Source organism: Gopherus evgoodei, chromosome 9 (genome assembly GCF_007399415.2).
Source record: "Gopherus evgoodei ecotype Sinaloan lineage chromosome 9, rGopEvg1_v1.p, whole genome shotgun sequence".
In the NCBI taxonomy this organism is placed as follows: domain Eukaryota; kingdom Metazoa; phylum Chordata; order Testudines; family Testudinidae; genus Gopherus; species Gopherus evgoodei.
Genome location: NC_044330.1, coordinates 108,308,925 through 108,327,396, shown reverse-complemented (window position 1 = coordinate 108,327,396; position 18,472 = coordinate 108,308,925). Strand labels below are relative to the sequence as shown.

Here is an 18,472-nt window from a genome sequence, read left to right as displayed (position 1 = left end):
ACCATTTCCCATTAGTTCCACTTGAGAATGAAGCCAAAACATTCTGAGGGAAAGAGCAGAGGCCACCTTGGGTACAGCTCGACTTCCCTTCCTTTGGAAATAAGACGGTGACCATCTTGTTCTTCAGGATACCCACTGGCCCCTGTTGAAGGAGACACTTGCAGTGAGAACTGTTACCCCTAACACTGCGCACTATGTATACTGACCAGGGAGTGTCTGAGCTGTGTGCACACAGGAGGAACAGCCAGGCTGCGCATGTTTACAAGGGAATATGGAGGCCAGGAGCACGGGGAACTGGTCAGGGAGCTCTGGCTGCTCCAGAGTGGGGTGACTGAAGTGTACAGGTTAATATGCACATAAATAAAAAGTTAAAATAAAAAAACTGATCTGAAGTTGACCCTTCCTATCTTCAGAACATTAGAAATATCCCACAGGAACCTGCTCCTTAGGTTTCTTTTCTTGTTTACCATTCACGTATGAAATTTTAATAACTTTAAAGTACAAGGAAATTCAAAGAAAAAATCCACAGTCTACTGAAGTTAAAGCTGGGTAAATAGCAATAACTTATGTAACAACATTCCAGAATGTTGCCCCTATCTCCAAACCAAGAATTACTAACCCAGGAAGTTGAGAGTCAAGGCTGAATGTAAAAGCAACTCAAACATGTTTAGAAATGGATCTATTTCATTTTTAACCCCTCATGGCCTTCCTACAAGGCAGAAGTAAGGTTGCTTGGGCGCCTTAACTGTGCGTTTCCATTTCTTAGTGCATTTGGATTACTTTTACATTTAACTAAAAGTCTGAACCTTTCTGTTAGCAACACTTGGGTGGGGATAATCACTGATGCGAACTAAGCACCTTCACTATCCTACAGGAAAGGCAGAGCTTCCTCTAACCTGAGCCAACCCCACTAGACAGCCACTAGGGTCCTTCCTCTGCAGATGGAATCAGCGATGGACAGCACAGAAATCCCTACCACAGGCAGAAGTGGTGGGAGAGGAGACACCAGGCTGAATCTCTCCCCTACGATCATTTATTAATGGCATGTAATAAACATTCCCCCTACACACACACACACACACACACACACACACACACACACACACACACACACACACACACACACACACACACACACACACACACACACACACACACACACACACAGTGACCAGCTGAAGTGCCGGCTTCCCCTCCCAAAGCAAGGGGTCTGTGAAGCCCTGGCAGCCAATGGCAGGCTGGGAAAAGAAGGCTGGGGAGCTCTCTGAGAGGAAGTGCTTTGAAGTGGCTCATGAAGGGCCAGCTGCTGGCACAGCATGAGAGGGAGCAGCCCACTCCCGAGGCAGCGTGTGGAGACTCCCTGATGCGCTGGCCCTTTCGGGCAGCCTTGGCACTCACAGAGAGATGGCGTGTGAGTAGCCAGACAGTAACAGGGAAAGCAAAGCAAAGAAACCAAACAACAGAACTCAGGGAAATCTCTGGAAGGAAAGAGAATTCTTGTCAAACCTCCAAGCTGTGCCGCACTGCACCAGGTCCTGGACACCAAGAGGAACGCACAGAGAAGAGAACAGGAGGACACAGGATCCCAGGACATGACAACCCCTCCCAGGGCAAGGACTCAGTAGCCCAAAGGCCCAGCCACACGAAGGGCTTCAGAGCCTGGGCAGGCCACACAACTCCTTGAGAGCCACTGGGTTGGACCCCACCATGTGTGCATGTGTGTGGGGAGAGTGGCAGTCCATCCCCATGGGGGCTTCTCCTCTCCCCACATGTAGCCTTTCAGAAAAGCTTGCCTGTCCCTTTGAGGGAGAAGTGGGACCCTTCTGCTGGATAGGCAAGTTCTGGCCCTTGCCTCACCACCCCAGTGCACTGCACCCAGATGCAGTACTCAAGGAGGTACTCAAGGCCACTGGGGCAGAGCTGGGTCTGTGCTGCTGGTGTGCATAGAAAGCTGCTTTCTGGGGAAAACCCAAGTATGATTCTAGAGCACATTTCCCATATTCTCCCACAATCCTGTCTGTCTCCAGCAGCTGCTCTCCTCCCCGCACACCGGGGTCTGTGACAGTGATGCAGAATCATGCTTTTTCAGGCAAACCCATTCCCAGAGAGGACTGTGATGTCACAGATTTTGGTATCAGGTGGGGACTGCATACATGACTCCAAAGAAAAGATCCTGCTTTGTCCCTGCCTCAGGGCTGGAGACTCCAAGGCAGGGCTGTGGAACATAGGCTAGAAGCAGAATGGTTTCTGAACTGGAGCTGTGTCACAGCTTTCCAGGAGGCAGCCATGTGCGCAGGGATCCCTGGGGCAGTAAAGAACTGCTTATGAAAGGGGCTACGGAGCAGGTTTCCATGTGTGCCAGATAACCCAAGAGTAGGGTCTTCAAGGGCCAGCATGAAGGGAAAGGAGAGGCACGTGTGTGTGCATGTGAGCACAGAGGTGGCATGCCTGACTGAGGGAGCAACATGAGGGTGGAGAAACAATTCTACAGCCAACAGAATTTACATATTTGTATAGGGACACAGGAAATTAATGCAGCAGGGGGGCAGAGCTTCCACACACATGGTCCCAGTTCCCACAGCAATCAGAACTCTACCAGGCCTGTTCACAATGGTGCGGTGCATACCCATTTACACAAGCACGCCCATGTGTGGTGTACATTTCAGTAGGACCTTTGACTAGGTTGACCCCACCTCAGGGAGACCAAATGAAAGGTGTTTCTCCTGCCTTTGCTGCCATAAGATGAATGAATGGGATGCTTTGCATGTAAATGTTAAAGAAGGTGAGAGTACTTCTTCCTCGACAGCAGCACTCCCAGGCCTTGGGAGCTGGGATCTGCTGGAGGATTTCGGTGAATGGGGTGTGCAGTCCATATTTCTCTAGCACCCATACACCCTCAATGGGAGCGGGCTGCACTGGCTCCAGCATGCAAAAGCAGCTGTTCTGAAAGGCTTGGAAATGCACCTAGGTCCTGCCCTGATTCAAACCCAGAGCCTCCCACTGAGGAGCCCAGTCTGGCCCTGGAAAGGGAGCAGCATGTAGCAGGAGCATCCTGAAGTTCCTCTGAGCAGAGGATGGGTGGATGGACAGACAGACAGTATTGCAGGCTGTATGGAGGGCCCACTGTCTCAGTCACATGGCACGAGAGGAAGGCTGAAGAAATATGCCGCAGGCCTGGAGAGAATGGACAGGTGCCCCCCCCCCCTCTCTCTCTGTCCTCTCTCTGTGCCTCTCTGTCAGGTCCGGCTTGCTACATACCTCCTTTCCTACATATTTTCTTGTTGGGCTTTCGAGCGCATTCCTTGGAAATCCGTTTTACTGTAAAATGAATAAAAGACTACAAAATAACAGGAGGCTCCACCGGCTGGAGTGGGCATGCAATTACAACCACACTGCCCACCCTCCCGCCACCCCCTCTTGGGACCGCGGGACGTGGGGAGGGGAGCATCGCTGCAGGAGGAAAACTCTGGGGCCAGGGGTACTGGGATGAAAGGAAGTTATGGTGCTGTCCTCTGCAGCCTGGAACCCCCAAGGAAAGAGAAGCAGAGCTGCTGGGGCTCCAGAGCAGCTGTCTTCCCAGAAAACTGCTCAGGGCATGGCAGGTTCCCCCTCCAGTTCTCTTCCATCGTAGGCTCTTGTGTTATCGAGAGATTCTTGCAGCTGGCACAGCCCATGGGATCCCACAACTTCCCCTTGTGGTGAGGCTGCCATGGACCTGAGGAAAGGGTGCTGCCTCCTTGGCACTGCTACTTACAATTCAGATGGAATCCCCTATAGAAGAAAAAGATTGGAGAGAGAAGAGGCACCCTGAGGCACTCAGCCTCACCACAAGGGGCTGGGTCCACAGCGCTCCAGTTCCCACCCAGCTCCACATACTCAGCCCCTGGCAGGTCCCAGTGAAGCACATATGCTAGCTGCATTGTTCTGTGCAATGCAGTCAAGAATGGCTGGTGACCTTATCCCAGCAAGAGAGAGAGTGTTCCTCCCAGCCAGCAGCAGCAACCCACACCCCAGAACTAGCACAAGAACCTGAGGGTGGGGAGGGAAGACAAACCCAAACCAAACTCAAGCCAGAACCTGGCACTTGGCACCTAGGGAACCCAAACCAGCTCGTCGCTCTGTGGACCTGCGGTCAGAGAGTCCCTTTCAGTTTTGGCAAAACAAAAGAGGAACCCGTGACAATGCCATGGAGGGGGAGGGAGAGAGCTGTGGGGGGGGGGGGAAGGGGAGAAGAGAGCACGAGAGAGAGAGAGAGAAAAACAGCTGGAGGGCAGAGGGCAAGCAGAGTGGCCAGAAAAAGCTTTTCCACAGACAGCATGCTGCAGGTTCCACAAGCACGTGCTTCAAACACAACATCCAGGTGAGACTAACCAGAGCTGAGAAGCAGCAGAATAACTCTGGGACCCCCCGCCCACCCTGCTGGCACCCTGAACAGACTCACCATCCTCGGTGGGAATGTAAATGTTGAGGTACAGGCAGTCCTCATTGGGATCCTGAATGTATGTGGCAACTATATCCAGATTAGAGGTGAACCAGATGGGCAGCATGATCTCCGGGACCGCACTGTGGATGTTCTGAGGGCAGACCGGTGAGAAGTGGGTAGCATTCCTTATTCCAGACCAGGAGGACGGTGGCTCAGGGGGCATGAACCTCTTCTCCCCAGTGGGAGGGGCTGCATAAGGCACCCCCAGGTATTGATCCACAGGACCCAGAATCTCACTAGGCAGTGGAACCCGGACCCCTCGTAACTTCCCATAGTGTGTGTTGACAGTCGGGGAATAGACCTGGCCATCCATCTGTACAATGGTCAAGCTTAGAACCCAGAGCAGGAGGCAAAGGTCCCGGCCTGCAGCCAACTCAGGCACTTGGAGAACAGGGGACAAGGACGGGTTTCTCTGAAGTATCAGCCACATTGTCTGTGATGAGCAGCACCACCATCCAAGCCTTAAGCACGTTCCTGGGGGCTCAGAGGGACTCCATCACAGCAGGCCTGCTGCTCTCTGTTAACCAGAGCCAGACACCAAGGGAGGACAGAAACTGGAACACAAACCCAGAAATGAACTGCAAAAGGTGAGCTGGAGAGATTTGGGAGTGTTCCTCTTCAGAGCCCCCAGCCTGCCCGTTGCTGTTTGCCTTCAGAGAGAGCAGCCCTGATGAGATTGATGGCTCTGTGGAGAGAGGGGGAGAGGAATTAACAGTCACAGACTCTCTCACCTGAGAGAATGGCAGCTCCACCTGACAAAGAAAATCTGCAGCACAAAGGGACGTTGGAACCTACCCGCATGTCCCTGGCCCACTGATTCCACAACCTGGCAGAGCTGAGGGAAAGATTTTAATACCTCACCAGAATACTCCTCACCTCCAGCCTTAGAGAGAGAGAAGAGCCCCTGGATAATCCACTGCTGCTGCCTCCCAGTTACCAGTCAGCCCTATAGCTTGGTCATGGCAAGTGGTGCCAGCTGCAGAGGAGTACAGGAGATTTCTGGAGATGTGGGGGAAAAGGGGATCAGAGGCCTTGTAGAGGTGGGGCGCTCAGACTCTAGAGCAGGAGGTATGTGTATGTCAACTGCAGAAGCATGGATCAAGCACCCAGGCTTGAGACACCCAGAGCAGACAGATGAAGCTAAGGAAAAGGGGATTCAACCACAAACTGGGGAAGCAGTTTGCACACCAACTACTAGCCTTAGGGCTGGGGCAAGGTTCACATAGAGACAGCCCATGCAAAAGGTATCCCAGGCCTGTAGGGAAGTGAGAAGGCCTGTGTGTAGGGGAAGGATACCACCAGAGAGGAAAGACAAACCAACTCTTCTCTTCTCCTCTCCTCGGAGTCCAGGTCTGAAGAGCACACTAGCAAGAACATGACTGGAGCAAGAGGCTGACAGACTTCAGGAATAGTCAACAGGCTGAGAGAGCACCTAGTGCTTCGAAATTAGGATGGGGAATCAGGACTGCTTGGTTCCATCCTCAGCTCTGTTCCCTATTCCCTGCACAACCTGGAGAAAGTGACTTGCTTTCCCTTCCCGGAGAGAACAATACAGAGCCAGGTGCCCCTGAGAGCTGGTTGAACTCTGAAATGAAGTGCATGACCATTGACCAAACTAAGCCAAAGCCCCATGGTGCTTTGCAGCCAGGCCAAAGACAAAATGGAAAAACTGCTTGAAAAGTTTGTTACATACATTGCTGAATGTTGCAGGGCAATTACCAGATAAGGATTGGAACTTTATAAAAGTTTGTGAAACTGACTCGTCAACAGATATATTGGGAAACCAGCTCTCACAGACAGAATTAACCAGGAATGTAAATTGCTTTATTGCTAACTACCAGAAAACAGATGTTGTCAGCTCTCACAAGCAAAATGGTATTGTTCAAAGCATGGGAAAAAAATGGTTACTCACCTTCTCATAACTGTTGTTCTTTAAGATGTATTGCTCATGTCTGTTCCAATCAGATGTGTGCGCATGCACAGCAGCCAGAAAAATTTTCCCCGGAGAGTATCTATTGGGTTGGCCTGGGCACCCCCTGGAGTGGCGCCATGATGGCGCACAATATAGGGCCCTACCAACCCGTCACCCCCTCAGTTCCTTCTTGCTGACTACTCTGACAGAGGTGTAGGCTGGTGGGTATTGGAATGGACATGAACAAAACATCTTGAAGAACAACAGTTACGAGAAGGTGAGAAGCCGTTTTTTCTTCTTCGAGTGCTTGTTCATGTCAATTCCAATCAGGTGACTCCCAAACCTAAATTCAGGAGGAGGGGTTGGAGTTCAGGTATCCACTGACTGGAGCACTGACCTACCAAACATTGCATCGTCTCTGGCCTGCTGGGTAATTGCATAGCGTGCGGTGAAAGTATGTATTGAGGACCACGTCGCTGCTCTGCATATTTCCCGGGTTAGGACTTGCGCCAGAAACGATGCTGAAGAAACTTGCACCATAAGTGGAGTGCGCTGAGAGTGGAGGGCCGGCACCTCTGCCAGGTTATAGCATTCATGGATGCAGGACATGATCCACGAGGAAATTCGTTGAGAGGAGACTGGAAGACCCTTCATCCTGTCTGCCACTGCCACAAACAGTTCAATGGACTTCCTAAACCATTTCATTCTTTCGGTGTAGAAGGCCAGCACTCTGTGGATATCCAATGAGTGGAGCCTCTGCTCCCTGCCACTTGAGTGCGGCTTAGGATAGAACACTGGGAGAAAGATGTCCTGGCTGATGTGAAACTGGGAGACAACCTTCGAGAGGAAAGCTGGATATGGCCTGAGCTGAATCTTGTCCTTATAGAACACAGTGTAAAGGGGCTCTGATGTTAGGGCCTTGAGCTCAGACACCCTCTTGGCTGAGGTTATCGCTACCAGAAATGCCACCTTGTATGACAGATAGTGTGGGGAACACGTCACCAGCGGTTCAAAGGGCAGACCCATCAATTTGGAAAGGACCAGATTGAGGTCCCAGGTCAGGGCCGGTTGTCAGACGTGAGAATATAGCCTGTCAAGACCTTTCAAGAAACGGCTGACCATAAGGTTGGCAAACACCGACAGGCCCTCTGAGCCTGAATGCAAGGCAGAGATGGCGGCCAAATGAACCCTTATTGACGATATAGACAGTCCCTTCTGCTTGAGATGGAGAAGTTAGTCCAGTATGAGTGGTATAGAGGCAAGCATCAGGGATGAGTGAGGCTGCGCCAACCAGAATGATAATCTCTTTCACTTGGCAAGGTAGGTAGCCCCGCTGGAGGGTTTCCTACTGTCAAGGAGGACTTGTCTAACCGGGTCCAAGCAGGAGAGCTCTGTGGGGTTCAGCCATGGAGCTTCCACGCCATGAGGTGCAATGACTCGAGGTTCGAGTGTTGGAGATGGCTGGGATCCTGAGTTAGTAAATCAGGGAAGAGCGGCAAGATAACTGGGGCTTCCACGGACATCTCCAGGAGGGATGTGTACCAATGTTGGCGGAGCCAGGCTGAGGCTATCAATGTCACTGAAGCCTCTTCCCTCCATATCTTGAGGAGCACCTTGTGAACAAGAGGAATGGGTGGGAATGTGTAGAGAAGAGGGCCTCTCCCTGGGAGGAGGAACATGTCTGCGATGGAGCCCAGGCTGTGGTTCAGGAAGGAGCAAAACTGTTGGCACTTCCTGTTATGTTGCGAACAGCTTCATCTGGGGAAAGCTTCATCGTTGGAAGATGGAGTTCGTGACGTCTGGGTGTAGGGAACACTTGTGGCTGTGAAAGGACCTGCTGAGACGGTCCACAAACTTGTTCTGTACTCCAGGGAGGTGTGACGTTTGCAGGTATACTGAATGAGCTACACAAAAGTCCCACAGCGGAGGGCTTCCAGGCACAGGGGAGAGGAGCGTGCATCCCCATTTATTAATATAGAACATCGCCATGGCATTGTCTGTCATGACTGATACACATCTCCCTGTCAAGTGCCATGCCAGACGCATTGCTCTCAGCTCTCTGAGACTGATGTGGAGAGCCAATTCCACCTGAGACCAGAAGCCTTGTGTCCTAAGGTCCCCCAGATGTGCCTCCCAGCCCAGAGCTGACACATCCATCACTAGCGAGAGGGATGGCTGAAGACAGGAGAAGGGGATCCCTGCACACACTACCTGCGGGTCGAGCCATCACTGGAGGCAGTTTAGGACCGAGTGACTCAGAGTCACAACCCCGTCCAAAGTGCCTCGAGCCAGCCAATACACCGAGGCGAGTCACAATTGGAGAGGCTGGAGTCTGAGCCTGGTGTGTTGCACCACACAGGTACAAGAGGCCATATGCCCTAGAAGCTTCAGGCAATTCCCTGGTGGTGGGAAACTGCCTGAGACTTTGAATGATGTCGCTCTGGGCTAGAAACCTCACTTCTGGGAGGTATGCCCTGGCCTGTGTCAAGTCCAGCACCGCGCCATGAACTCCGTCTGCTGAACAGGGGACACTGTCGATTTCCCCACGTTCAGGATAAGGCCCAGTTCCTCGAACGTTGTTCTTAAGAAGTCGACTTGTGCCTCCACCTGAGCCCTGGAGCAGCCAGTCGTTGAGGCACGGGGGCGCCTGTGTAGGAATGCGGCCACGACAGCAGCGCACGTGGTAAACACACGAGGGGCACCGCTGCCAGGCCGAATGGGAGGAATGTGAACTGCTAGTGACTGTTGCTCACCACAAGCCTGAAGTACATTCTGTGGGATGGTGTAATTGCTATATGAAAGTACGCGTCCTTCAAGTCGAGGGTGGCATACCAGTCCCCTGAATCCAAGGAAGGGATATGGAGGCCAAAGAGACCACGCGGAACTTCAGTTTCCTCATGAACATGTTGAGCTCCCGCAAGTCTAGGATGGGCCTGAGCCCGCCTTTGGCTTTCGGTATTAGGAAATACCGGGAACAGAAGCCCCTGCCCTTCAGCTCCTGAGGAACTTCTTCCACTGCCTGCAGTGAGAGGAGTGAGTTCACCTCCTGTATGAGTTGCTCGTGAGAAGGGTCCCTGAAGAGGGATGGAGAAGGGGGTGTGGACGGGCAGAAAACTGGAGGAAGTGTTTTCTCTCTACCGTGCAGAGCACCCAGCGGTCCGATGTGATACGGGCCCACACAAGGTAGAAAGGGGATAGCTGGGAAGAGAAGATAAGGCGGGTTGGATCCAGTCCAAGTTCTGGTGCGCTGTCCTCGTTCGCCCCTTCAAAAGTCCTGCTTCTAGCTGGATAAAAGGTTTGGACAGGCCACAGCCCTGGCCTGAGGATCGGTGCAGCCTCTTCCTACCGCTCCTGTTTCTCTTTCATGAGCCATCCTGCCGGTTCTGCAGTTGGTAGAACCACAGAGGAGGTTGTGGCCTAAAATGCCTCCAATGCATGGCAGGGGTGTGGAGACCCAGCAATTTGACGATGGCTCTTGAGTCTTTTAAGCTATGTAGCCTTTTATCCATCTGATCGGAAAATAGAGACCCCTCAAAGGGGAGATCCAGAATGGTTTGCTGGACCTCGTATGGCAGGCCTGATACCTGAAGCCCCTTCCCAAGGCAATCCCAGTAGACATCACCCATAAGAATGTAAGAACATAAGAACGGCCATACCAGGTCAGACTAAAGGTCCATCTACCGACAGCGGCCAATGCCAGGTGCCCTAGAGGGAGTGAACAGAACAGGGAATGATCAAGTGATCTCTCTCCTGCCATCCATCTCCACCCTCTGACAAACAGAGGCTAGGGACACCATTCCTTACCCATCCTGGCTAATAGCCATTAATGGACTTAACCTCCAGGAATTTATCCAGTTCTCTTTTAAACGCTGTTATAGTCCCAGCCTTCACAACCTCCTCAGGTAAGGAGTTCCACAAGTTGACTGTGCGCTGCGTGAAGAAGAACTTCCTTTTATTTGTTTTAAACCTGCTGCCCATTAATTTCATTTGGTGACTCCTAGTTCTTATATTATGGGAACAAGTAAATAACTTTTCCTTATCCACTTTCTCCACATCACTCATGATTATATACCTCTATCAGATCCCCCCTTAGTCTCCTCTTTTCCAAGCTGAAGAGTCCTAGCTTCTTTAATCTCTCCTCATATGGGACCCATTCCAAATCCCTAATCATTTTAGTTGCCCTTCTCTGAACCTTTTCTAATGCCAGTATATCTTTTCTGAGATGAGGAGACCACATCTGTACGCAGTATTCAAGATGTGGGGGCACCATCCATTTATATAAGGGCAATAAAATATTCTCCGTCTTATTCTCTATCTCCTTTTTAATGATTCCTAACATCCTGTTTGCTTTTTTGACCGCCTCTGCACACCCGAGTGGCCGCATCAGCCCTCTCCAGAGCGACCTGCAACAAAGCTCGGGAAATGAGCTTACCCTCCTCCACGAGGGCCGAGAATTCAGCATGGGAGTCCTGCAGCAGCAGCTCTGCAAACTTTGCCATTGCCCTGCATGTACTGTAGCAGTACCTGCTGACAATGGCCTGCTGATTAGACATGCAGCTACAAGCCACCAGTGGAGTAGATCTTTCTCCCCAAAAGATCGAGTCATTTCCCCTCCCAGTCCTTTGGGGAGGGGCCTTGGTAGTCCTGGCGCTAGTGCTGGTTAGCAGCGTCCATGACCAAAGAATCTGGTGAAGGATGGGTATACAAGTGCTCGTAGCCCCTGGACAGCACAAAATAGCATCTTTCATTGCTCTTAGTTGTAGGGGACAATGAAGCCAGGGTCTGTCACAAGGTTTTTGTGGTGTTGGCAACAGTCTCTATGAGGAGTAGGGCAATATGTGCTGGTCTGGAGTGGCTGAGGATATCGACCATTGGATCTGTGTCCTCCATTACCTCCTCCGCCTGAATGCCCAGGCCATGGGCAACCCTCCTCAGCAACTGCTGTAGGACTCTGTTGTCCTCCAGGGCTGGAGCTACCGAAGTGCCACCAGCGCTTCATCTGGACAGGAGGAAGAGACCCCGCAAGGAGTGGTTGCTCTCTTCCCTCCATGCCCAAGGGGTCCCACAGTCCTTGGGGATTCTGGGCTGCAGCTGACGCAAATGGTGCCATGGCCCTCGGTGCCAGAGCTGTATACACATTGGTGCTGAAACAGGAACCGATGGTGTTGGGGCTGTCAGTGCCGAGGACGTCGGCACTGATACCACTGGGTTGGCATATCTGACGCCGGTACCGCAGGGGTTGGGATGGTGGCAACAGGGAGCAATGGAACTACCCCCAATCCTGCCGATGCCGGAGGCAGTACGAAAGTGGCCGAGGCCGCCACCGCCCTGAAATTCGACTCTTTGCTCCACCCTTGGCAAAAGGCCCAGGGAGTCCAAAAGGGCCACTGTGCAGGGGGCTGCCACTGCACAGGCCACGGTGCCAGGTAAAGGTTCCAGTCTCATGATGATCTGGACTGTCTACTTCTGCTCCTATGAGATCAATAGGAGTCTGACTCTGAGGTCTCCGAAAAGGAGGACCATGGAGGAGCAGTACTTGAAGGTACCGAGGTTCCGCGCCGAGAGCTCAGGGCCCAGTGAGGCTGTTGACCCTGTTCTGGAGCCGGGAAACAGTGCACCGGGGATGGAGATCGCCATCATTGCAGGCTTCCCTCTTGACAGTGCTGGGGGAACGACCAGTGCCGGCAACCTCTCCCATCTAGGTGGGGAGTACGGTGCTGTGAGCTGGGGCAGATCCCGGGCTGCTTCAAATGCCTCCAGGGTAGACAGGAGGCAAAATTGTCAGCTCAGCCTTGGCGAGCGAGAAGGGTCCAGACTTGACTGCCCTTCAACTGGGACAGGAGTTGACGCGACCATCTCTTGCAGGGAGACAGAACTAGTGTGGACTTGCTCGGGTCTCACAATGGCCGTCTCCTTGGGTCAAGCCGGCAGGGAATGACCCCTCTCCAGCCTCCACTTCTTCTGCCAATAATCCTTGTCTTTACTCAGCACTCATCCCCGTGCCAACGGTGCTGGGGCACTGTGTACCAAGGAGGTAGTATTCAGCGCCGGGCCCGCCAACCCAGAATCGGACTGGGCTGGAGTGCCGCTTCCATTAGTAGGATCTTCAGGCGCTAATCTCTATCTTTCAGTGTATTGGGGCAAAACCCGCTGCAGATCCTACAGTGATCATTTTGATGGCTCTCCCCCAAATACTTCTGGGCATACACTTGCTGGAGACCTCACAGGCTTTGAAGCTAGGAGACTGCACTCAAGGGGAACCCCCTCCAAAGGAAACTTAAGAACTAACTACTTCACACTAACTATAGCACTAATTAGAACTCTATACAGACTGCCAAACGCGCCTGTCACAACAAGAACAAGGGGAAGTGCCAGTTGTAACTGGCAGTAAGAAGGAACTGAGGGGATGTGGTGGGTCAGCAGGGCCCTATATTGAGCGCTATGATGGTGCCACACCAGGGGGCGCCTGGACCGACCCAACAGCTACTACTAGGGGAAAAATCTTCCAGTGCGCACACACACCTGATTGGAATTGACACGAACACGCACTCAAAGAAGAATTGTTTGCTGTTGTTACTGCAAGTGTGATTGAAAAGGAGGTGTTATGTCACCAAAATAAGAAAGTAGCTAATAGTAAATAAGTAAAGTACATTATGTTTAGAATGCTTTATATTGATGCTGAATTGCATAACTCTAAAACTGTAGTATAATTAGATGCTGTAACCTTTGTATAACTCTTGCTCTGTATTCTATAGGAAAGTACAATAAGGTTTGCAAAATACACAAGCCCTCATGTATTCATGTTATGGCTGGCAACTATGGATCCTCTGTCTTACAAAATATGCATGGAGATAGACAAGACAAAGCTTGTAAGGTTTATGGTTTTAGCCAGTATCAGATACAATATTAATACAAACAATATCAATATTATATATAACATCATGTATGTTTTGTACAACTATGATTTTTATTCATATTAAGTTCTTCCCAAAACACTTTTCACATATGTTAAGCTGTTTAATCAAGGGTAGCTGTGTAGTGCTATAATTTCAGAGTTAGGTACAGAGCCATTCCAGAGGGACAGGACAAGACAAACTGTTTTATTGATGCTTAGCTAACATGCCCTGTGTACCAAACTATAGCTGGTGCAGAATGCCTCTAACATTTTGCTAACTTCTGGAATGCTATGCTCAAAACAAGATAAGAAACTAGTTGCAATCTGTGTTTATATGCAGGGTCTATATAGGCCTAGCAAAATGTCTTTGAAAACATGTCAAAGGAGATAGATAAGAATAATATGTTAGGTTCAAAATACTGCACAGAAACACTCATCTGTTGCAAACAACCCTAATATATACAGAAGTAAAGTGAAGCTCAGATTTTGAGGCAGTAGACTGACCAGCTGCGCTGCTGCCTCCCGGACAGGCTGGTAACATACTGACCTTCCCTTTTGTATTATATTGTATTAATCTTTGACTAATGAAGTTGATTACGCTTAACTATTTGACATCTCTCATTACTGAGTTAATTGAACCCGTAACATGACAGAAGAGCCAACTATTGCCAACTACCATGGAGAGCACCTGCCTGCACAAGCAGCACAAACACAAAGGAATGCCTCGCCGGGCTGGACAGAGACAGCCTCCACTGGACAACAAGAAGGAAAGCCCAATGGTCTGGGCACCAGCCTAGGATTTGGGAGACCTGGGTTCAAACCTCTGCTCCATCACAAACTCCCTGTGTAGCCTTGGGCAAGTCCCTTAGTCTCTCTGGGACCCAACCCAGGCACTGAGGGGTGTGTGAGGATAAATGCATTAAAGATTATGAGACATCTAGATACTACTGTGAGGGGATGCCCTCAGCCCCTCTTCCCCCACAGAACCCACCCCAGGAGTCCCTGCCCAATGACCTCTCCTCACTCCGTTTCACATAGCAGCCATGAATCGCAAAAGCCTTCTGCCTTAGTGAGAGGCATTCATGTGTTGGGTGAGGGCTGCCCCCTACACTCGTGTCTCCTCCCCTCCAGATACTGTCCATGGGGCATACAGGGAGTGGGAAATGGAAGGAGCCCCCAGGGAAGCAATAGTACCCACAGCTGTCCTCTGCTCTGTGGCAGAGCATACACATAGTCACTGTGCATCCACTCTCCCCTGCCAGGGTGTCTCACTGCCAGCCCTGGATCTCCTAGAACAGTCACCTATACCTCTCTGAGTCAGCCCGGTTGTCTTCCCCCGCCTCGCTATTTGTACCCTTCATTACTAATCCCCACCCACCAGCCACACTTCAGGCAACCTCAGACCACCTCTTCCCTCCCCACTGCTGGATGGGTCCTAGCCCAGTCCCCTGGCCTCACCAGGGTCCCTGCCCCCCAGTGACAGCACTATGGATCAGGCATTAAAGTAGAGAAGCAGCTGAGCGGTCTCAGTGCAACCAGGTCAGTGTGACAGGCTCACACTTTTTTGTTGCCAGTCGCAAGGAGAAACTGTAAGGGCCCACATGCAGGGAACCCCGGCATCACGGGCCTGCCTGCCAACCCCAGCAGGGGAGAGTCCCTGCCTGGGAAGGGAAGCTGGCAGGAAGCTGCTTCAGATGGGGACCTGCTGATGTGTCAGCAAGCAGAGCTCTTGCGCCAGGAAGCCCTTGCAGGAGGCTGTTTGGATTTGCAATGCTCTGCCATTCCCCTCCCCCAGTCTGGGAGCTACTCTGCCTGCTGCATTTGTTTCTTATGTAACTGGCGGTCCCCTCCCTCCCTCTCCTTCAATGCTGTTGCCTCCTGCAGGGACGTGGCAGAGGAAGGCGGTGGAAGCTGCCCACTCACTGCAAAGACCTCATCAGACAGTGCCAGGGAAGGAGAATAAAAGCAGCATGGCCTGCAGCCCAGCCCAGCTCCCCCTCCTCCGATGGCAATTTCATAGAGGAGTCCCCTACCCTCAAGGGATCACTGGCCTGGCAGGGTTCACACTGGGAGCCAGGTGCAGTAGGGACCTGGCTGAGCAGTACTGCCCTTACCCAGGAACAGAGGCTGGGTAGCAGCAGGGCCCTTACCTTTGTGCCTCTGTAGCACTCCGGCAAATCTCCCCAGAGAGCATGGAGGGCTGGCACAGAGGTGCCTTGGAGTTATTGGAGCATAAAATAAAAGCCCTTTTGCAGACTGGCTGGAAATGGTTCACTTCTGGACTCCACAGACCAGAGAGCACCTCTGTAGAGAAGGAAAATCCAGAGAGAAAAATACGTACAGGGTATCTGTAAGTTGCACTACACATGTGCAGCTAATTCACTGCTGGTCATTAAGGAATGGGCTCCCACTGTGTCTGGTCTATCCAAGACAGCCAGGGTAGCACAGCATGTGCTGAGAAATCAGCACAGAACCTTCATAAAAGGAGAGGTTTGGCCTAGAAAGAAGGGGTTACTCACCAGTAACTGGGGTTCTTCAAGATATGTGGTTCCTATTTGTATTCCACACGTGGGTGCACATGAGTGCCATGCGCTGAAGTCCAGAAGCTGTACCTATACTTGCGCTCCCCACCTCACTTGCTTCAAGCGCACATCCAGCACTCCTGATTCCCCACTGCACCCAATGGACCACAGAACCCTCCTCATCCACTCGCCAACAGAGCACAATACAAACAGATTCGCAGGCACAAGGCACATGAAGATGAAGTTAAGGCTGACTATGTATCAGAAAGGGAAGGTAAAATAAATTACTAGGAAGTTGCTGTTCTCTCAAAACCAAGTTTTATAAATCTAGGAAATAAGCAGTTAATTTAAAAAGAATCTAAACACATGAAAGGCTGGAAATGCAGAGTTGGGGAACCCAAACAAACTTAACTCCGCCCAGTCAAAGACCCTAATTTTCCCTATAGCTAAAACTCTCCAAAATCTGGTACCTGGGCTACATTGTTGTTGTTAAGGGTTAATGGTATACTTCTCCTCCCCCCGCCCCCGTTATTCTTCAAAACAAAGTTTCTCCTTCAGCAAAAACCTTAACTCTGACCTGCAGGGACACTATTCAGGGCAGGGGAGATGCAAAATATCTGCAGTCACTTTATCTGCAGTCACTTTAACAATCAATTTAGTCTAATTTGGGACCTCAAACACTAACACATCTTAATCCGAATTGTTTTTTGTGGTGTCCGTGCAGGGCAAAATTATACACGCACGCCTAACTTTCCATATAGTTACAAGTAGTTTAAGTCTTGTGCACAGATTGTATTTCAGTAAAACAGAGTGTAATTAAGGCAAGTTATTAATGATCACTGTATCTAGCTTTTATGATTATAGAGACTACAGCAGCAGTTAATACCTGGTGACTTCAGAGATAAAAGCCAACCACCACCCTTCCTCTACAGCTAATTTTCATGCAACAGTCCCATTGGTTGTAATGACTAAACCTGCGATTTTGTCATGGAGATTGCAGAAGTCACGGAATCCATGACTTCCAAAGAACTCTGTGACTTCAGCCCTGGCGACCGATAGCTGCAGGGTCCTGCTGCCTCCTGCAGTGGCAGGGAGCTGTGAGGTATCCCCGCTGCCTCCCCAAGCTCCCAACTGCTATGGGCAGCGGGGGTACCCCGCAGCTCCCAGCTGCCATGGCAGGGAGGGTTATCTGTAGCTCCTGGCCGCTGTGCAGGACAGGGGGATCCCTGCAGCTCCCTGCCAGCTTCCCGGTCACCGCCTGCAGCAGAGGCAGGGGGACCCCAACAGCCCCACACTGCCACCACTGCAGCGGGAGCAGGGGGACCCCAATAGCCCGCCTGCCACCATGGGGGGAAGGAGGATCCCAACAGCTTCCCACTGCCATGGCAGGGGGATAACTGCCTCTCCCCTGCTGTCATGTGGGGGGCCCCATGGGGACCTGGGGGACCCTGGAGCTCCAAGGCCCTATGGGTGGTGAGGGCCCAGAGCTCCCAGCCATCCCACAGCTGCTCAGTGCCTTCCCATTTTATCATGGATATTTTTAGTAAAAGTCAGGGACAGGTCATGGGGCTTCTGTGAATTCTTTATTGTCTATGACCTGTCTGTGACTTTTACTACAAATACCTATGACAAAATCTTAACCTTAGTGACGACTCAATGGCATGAGAGAGACTCAACCCATGTTAAGAGTTCTCACTGTGGATTACTGGGTCCAAATGTCACTTCTCTTTAAAGGTTTCTTGGCCACATGCTGGCTTGAGAATCACTGCTCCAAAGGCTATTCACAGCACTACAGCCTCAGCTCCACCACACAGCACTGCCAGGGGAACCCTTAAGCACAGAGAAATTTTACTTGAGGACCGGACTCCTCACACACCCCTCATGTAGGCTCACTAAAACAGTCCTCTAAACCAATGACCTAATGTCAAGTTAATGGCCACATCTACCAGTGCACTTTGCATCATGAGAGCAGCACAGTTAAGTGAAACCCTGTAAATGCAGCCTAACTCTCCAGGGCATTCTGGCTGCTGCTTGCTGCTGAGGTACCAAGGAATCTGCCCTTAGAAGTTAAAACTTAAAGCAAAGCCAAAGTAAGTTTGCTACTACATATCTTTCATATGATTTCATTAGTAATATCATATTGCAGCATTCCATTTGGGTTTCTTGTTTCGCACTCATGTACATCATTAACTGAATCTTAACATGGACATTAGCTTCGTCTTAACATGGTTCTTTTGTCTTGAAATTTCCTTGGTTTTTTAAAATTGTTAAAGTTGAGAGCACATATCAGTAATTTAAGGGTAACAAAAACAACATTAGAGGGACATTGTAATTTTCCCCAAAACCAATCACTACAAAACCCAGGAAATTCAGAGTTAGAGTTAAGTTTAAAAGACACTGAAGCATATTCAGGTATGGAAATGCACATTCAAGGCATCCAGACCACCCTAATGCTGTCTTGTAGGGACACTATGCAATAACAATGCAATTATTATAAAGGCATTTTGGGGTTTGTGGTCCCAGCTTATATTAGACTGATTTTTAAAGACATATTCATGTCTCTTACAGGGCAGAGTTGAGGTTGCTTGAGCGCCTAAACTGTGCTTTCCCATACCTCAATGTGTTTGGATTGCTTTTAAATGTAACCCTCACTCTGGAAT

General features: G+C 50.7%; 1 protein-coding gene across 10 annotated transcripts in view; it reads right to left on the bottom strand.

The window, feature by feature from the left end:
• Positions 1-18,472, bottom strand: part of NLGN3 (neuroligin 3) — a 112,131-nt gene that overhangs the window by 44,808 nt on the left and 48,851 nt on the right. For 6 of the 10 annotated variants that reach the window (XM_030575393.1, XM_030575391.1, XM_030575398.1 and 3 more), the window contains 2 exons: positions 4,442-5,168; positions 3,259-3,318 (listed from right to left, as the gene is read on the bottom strand). In XM_030575393.1, coding sequence (XP_030431253.1) covers positions 3,259-3,318; positions 4,442-4,913 — 532 coding nt within the window. In that variant the 5' untranslated portion in view covers positions 4,914-5,168. Of the gene's footprint in view, positions 1-3,258; positions 3,319-3,754; positions 3,772-4,441; positions 5,169-15,440; positions 15,575-18,472 lie in introns of those variants that run through there. The other 4 variants (XM_030575397.1, XM_030575399.1, XM_030575395.1 and 1 more) reach the window with 3 other exon arrangements.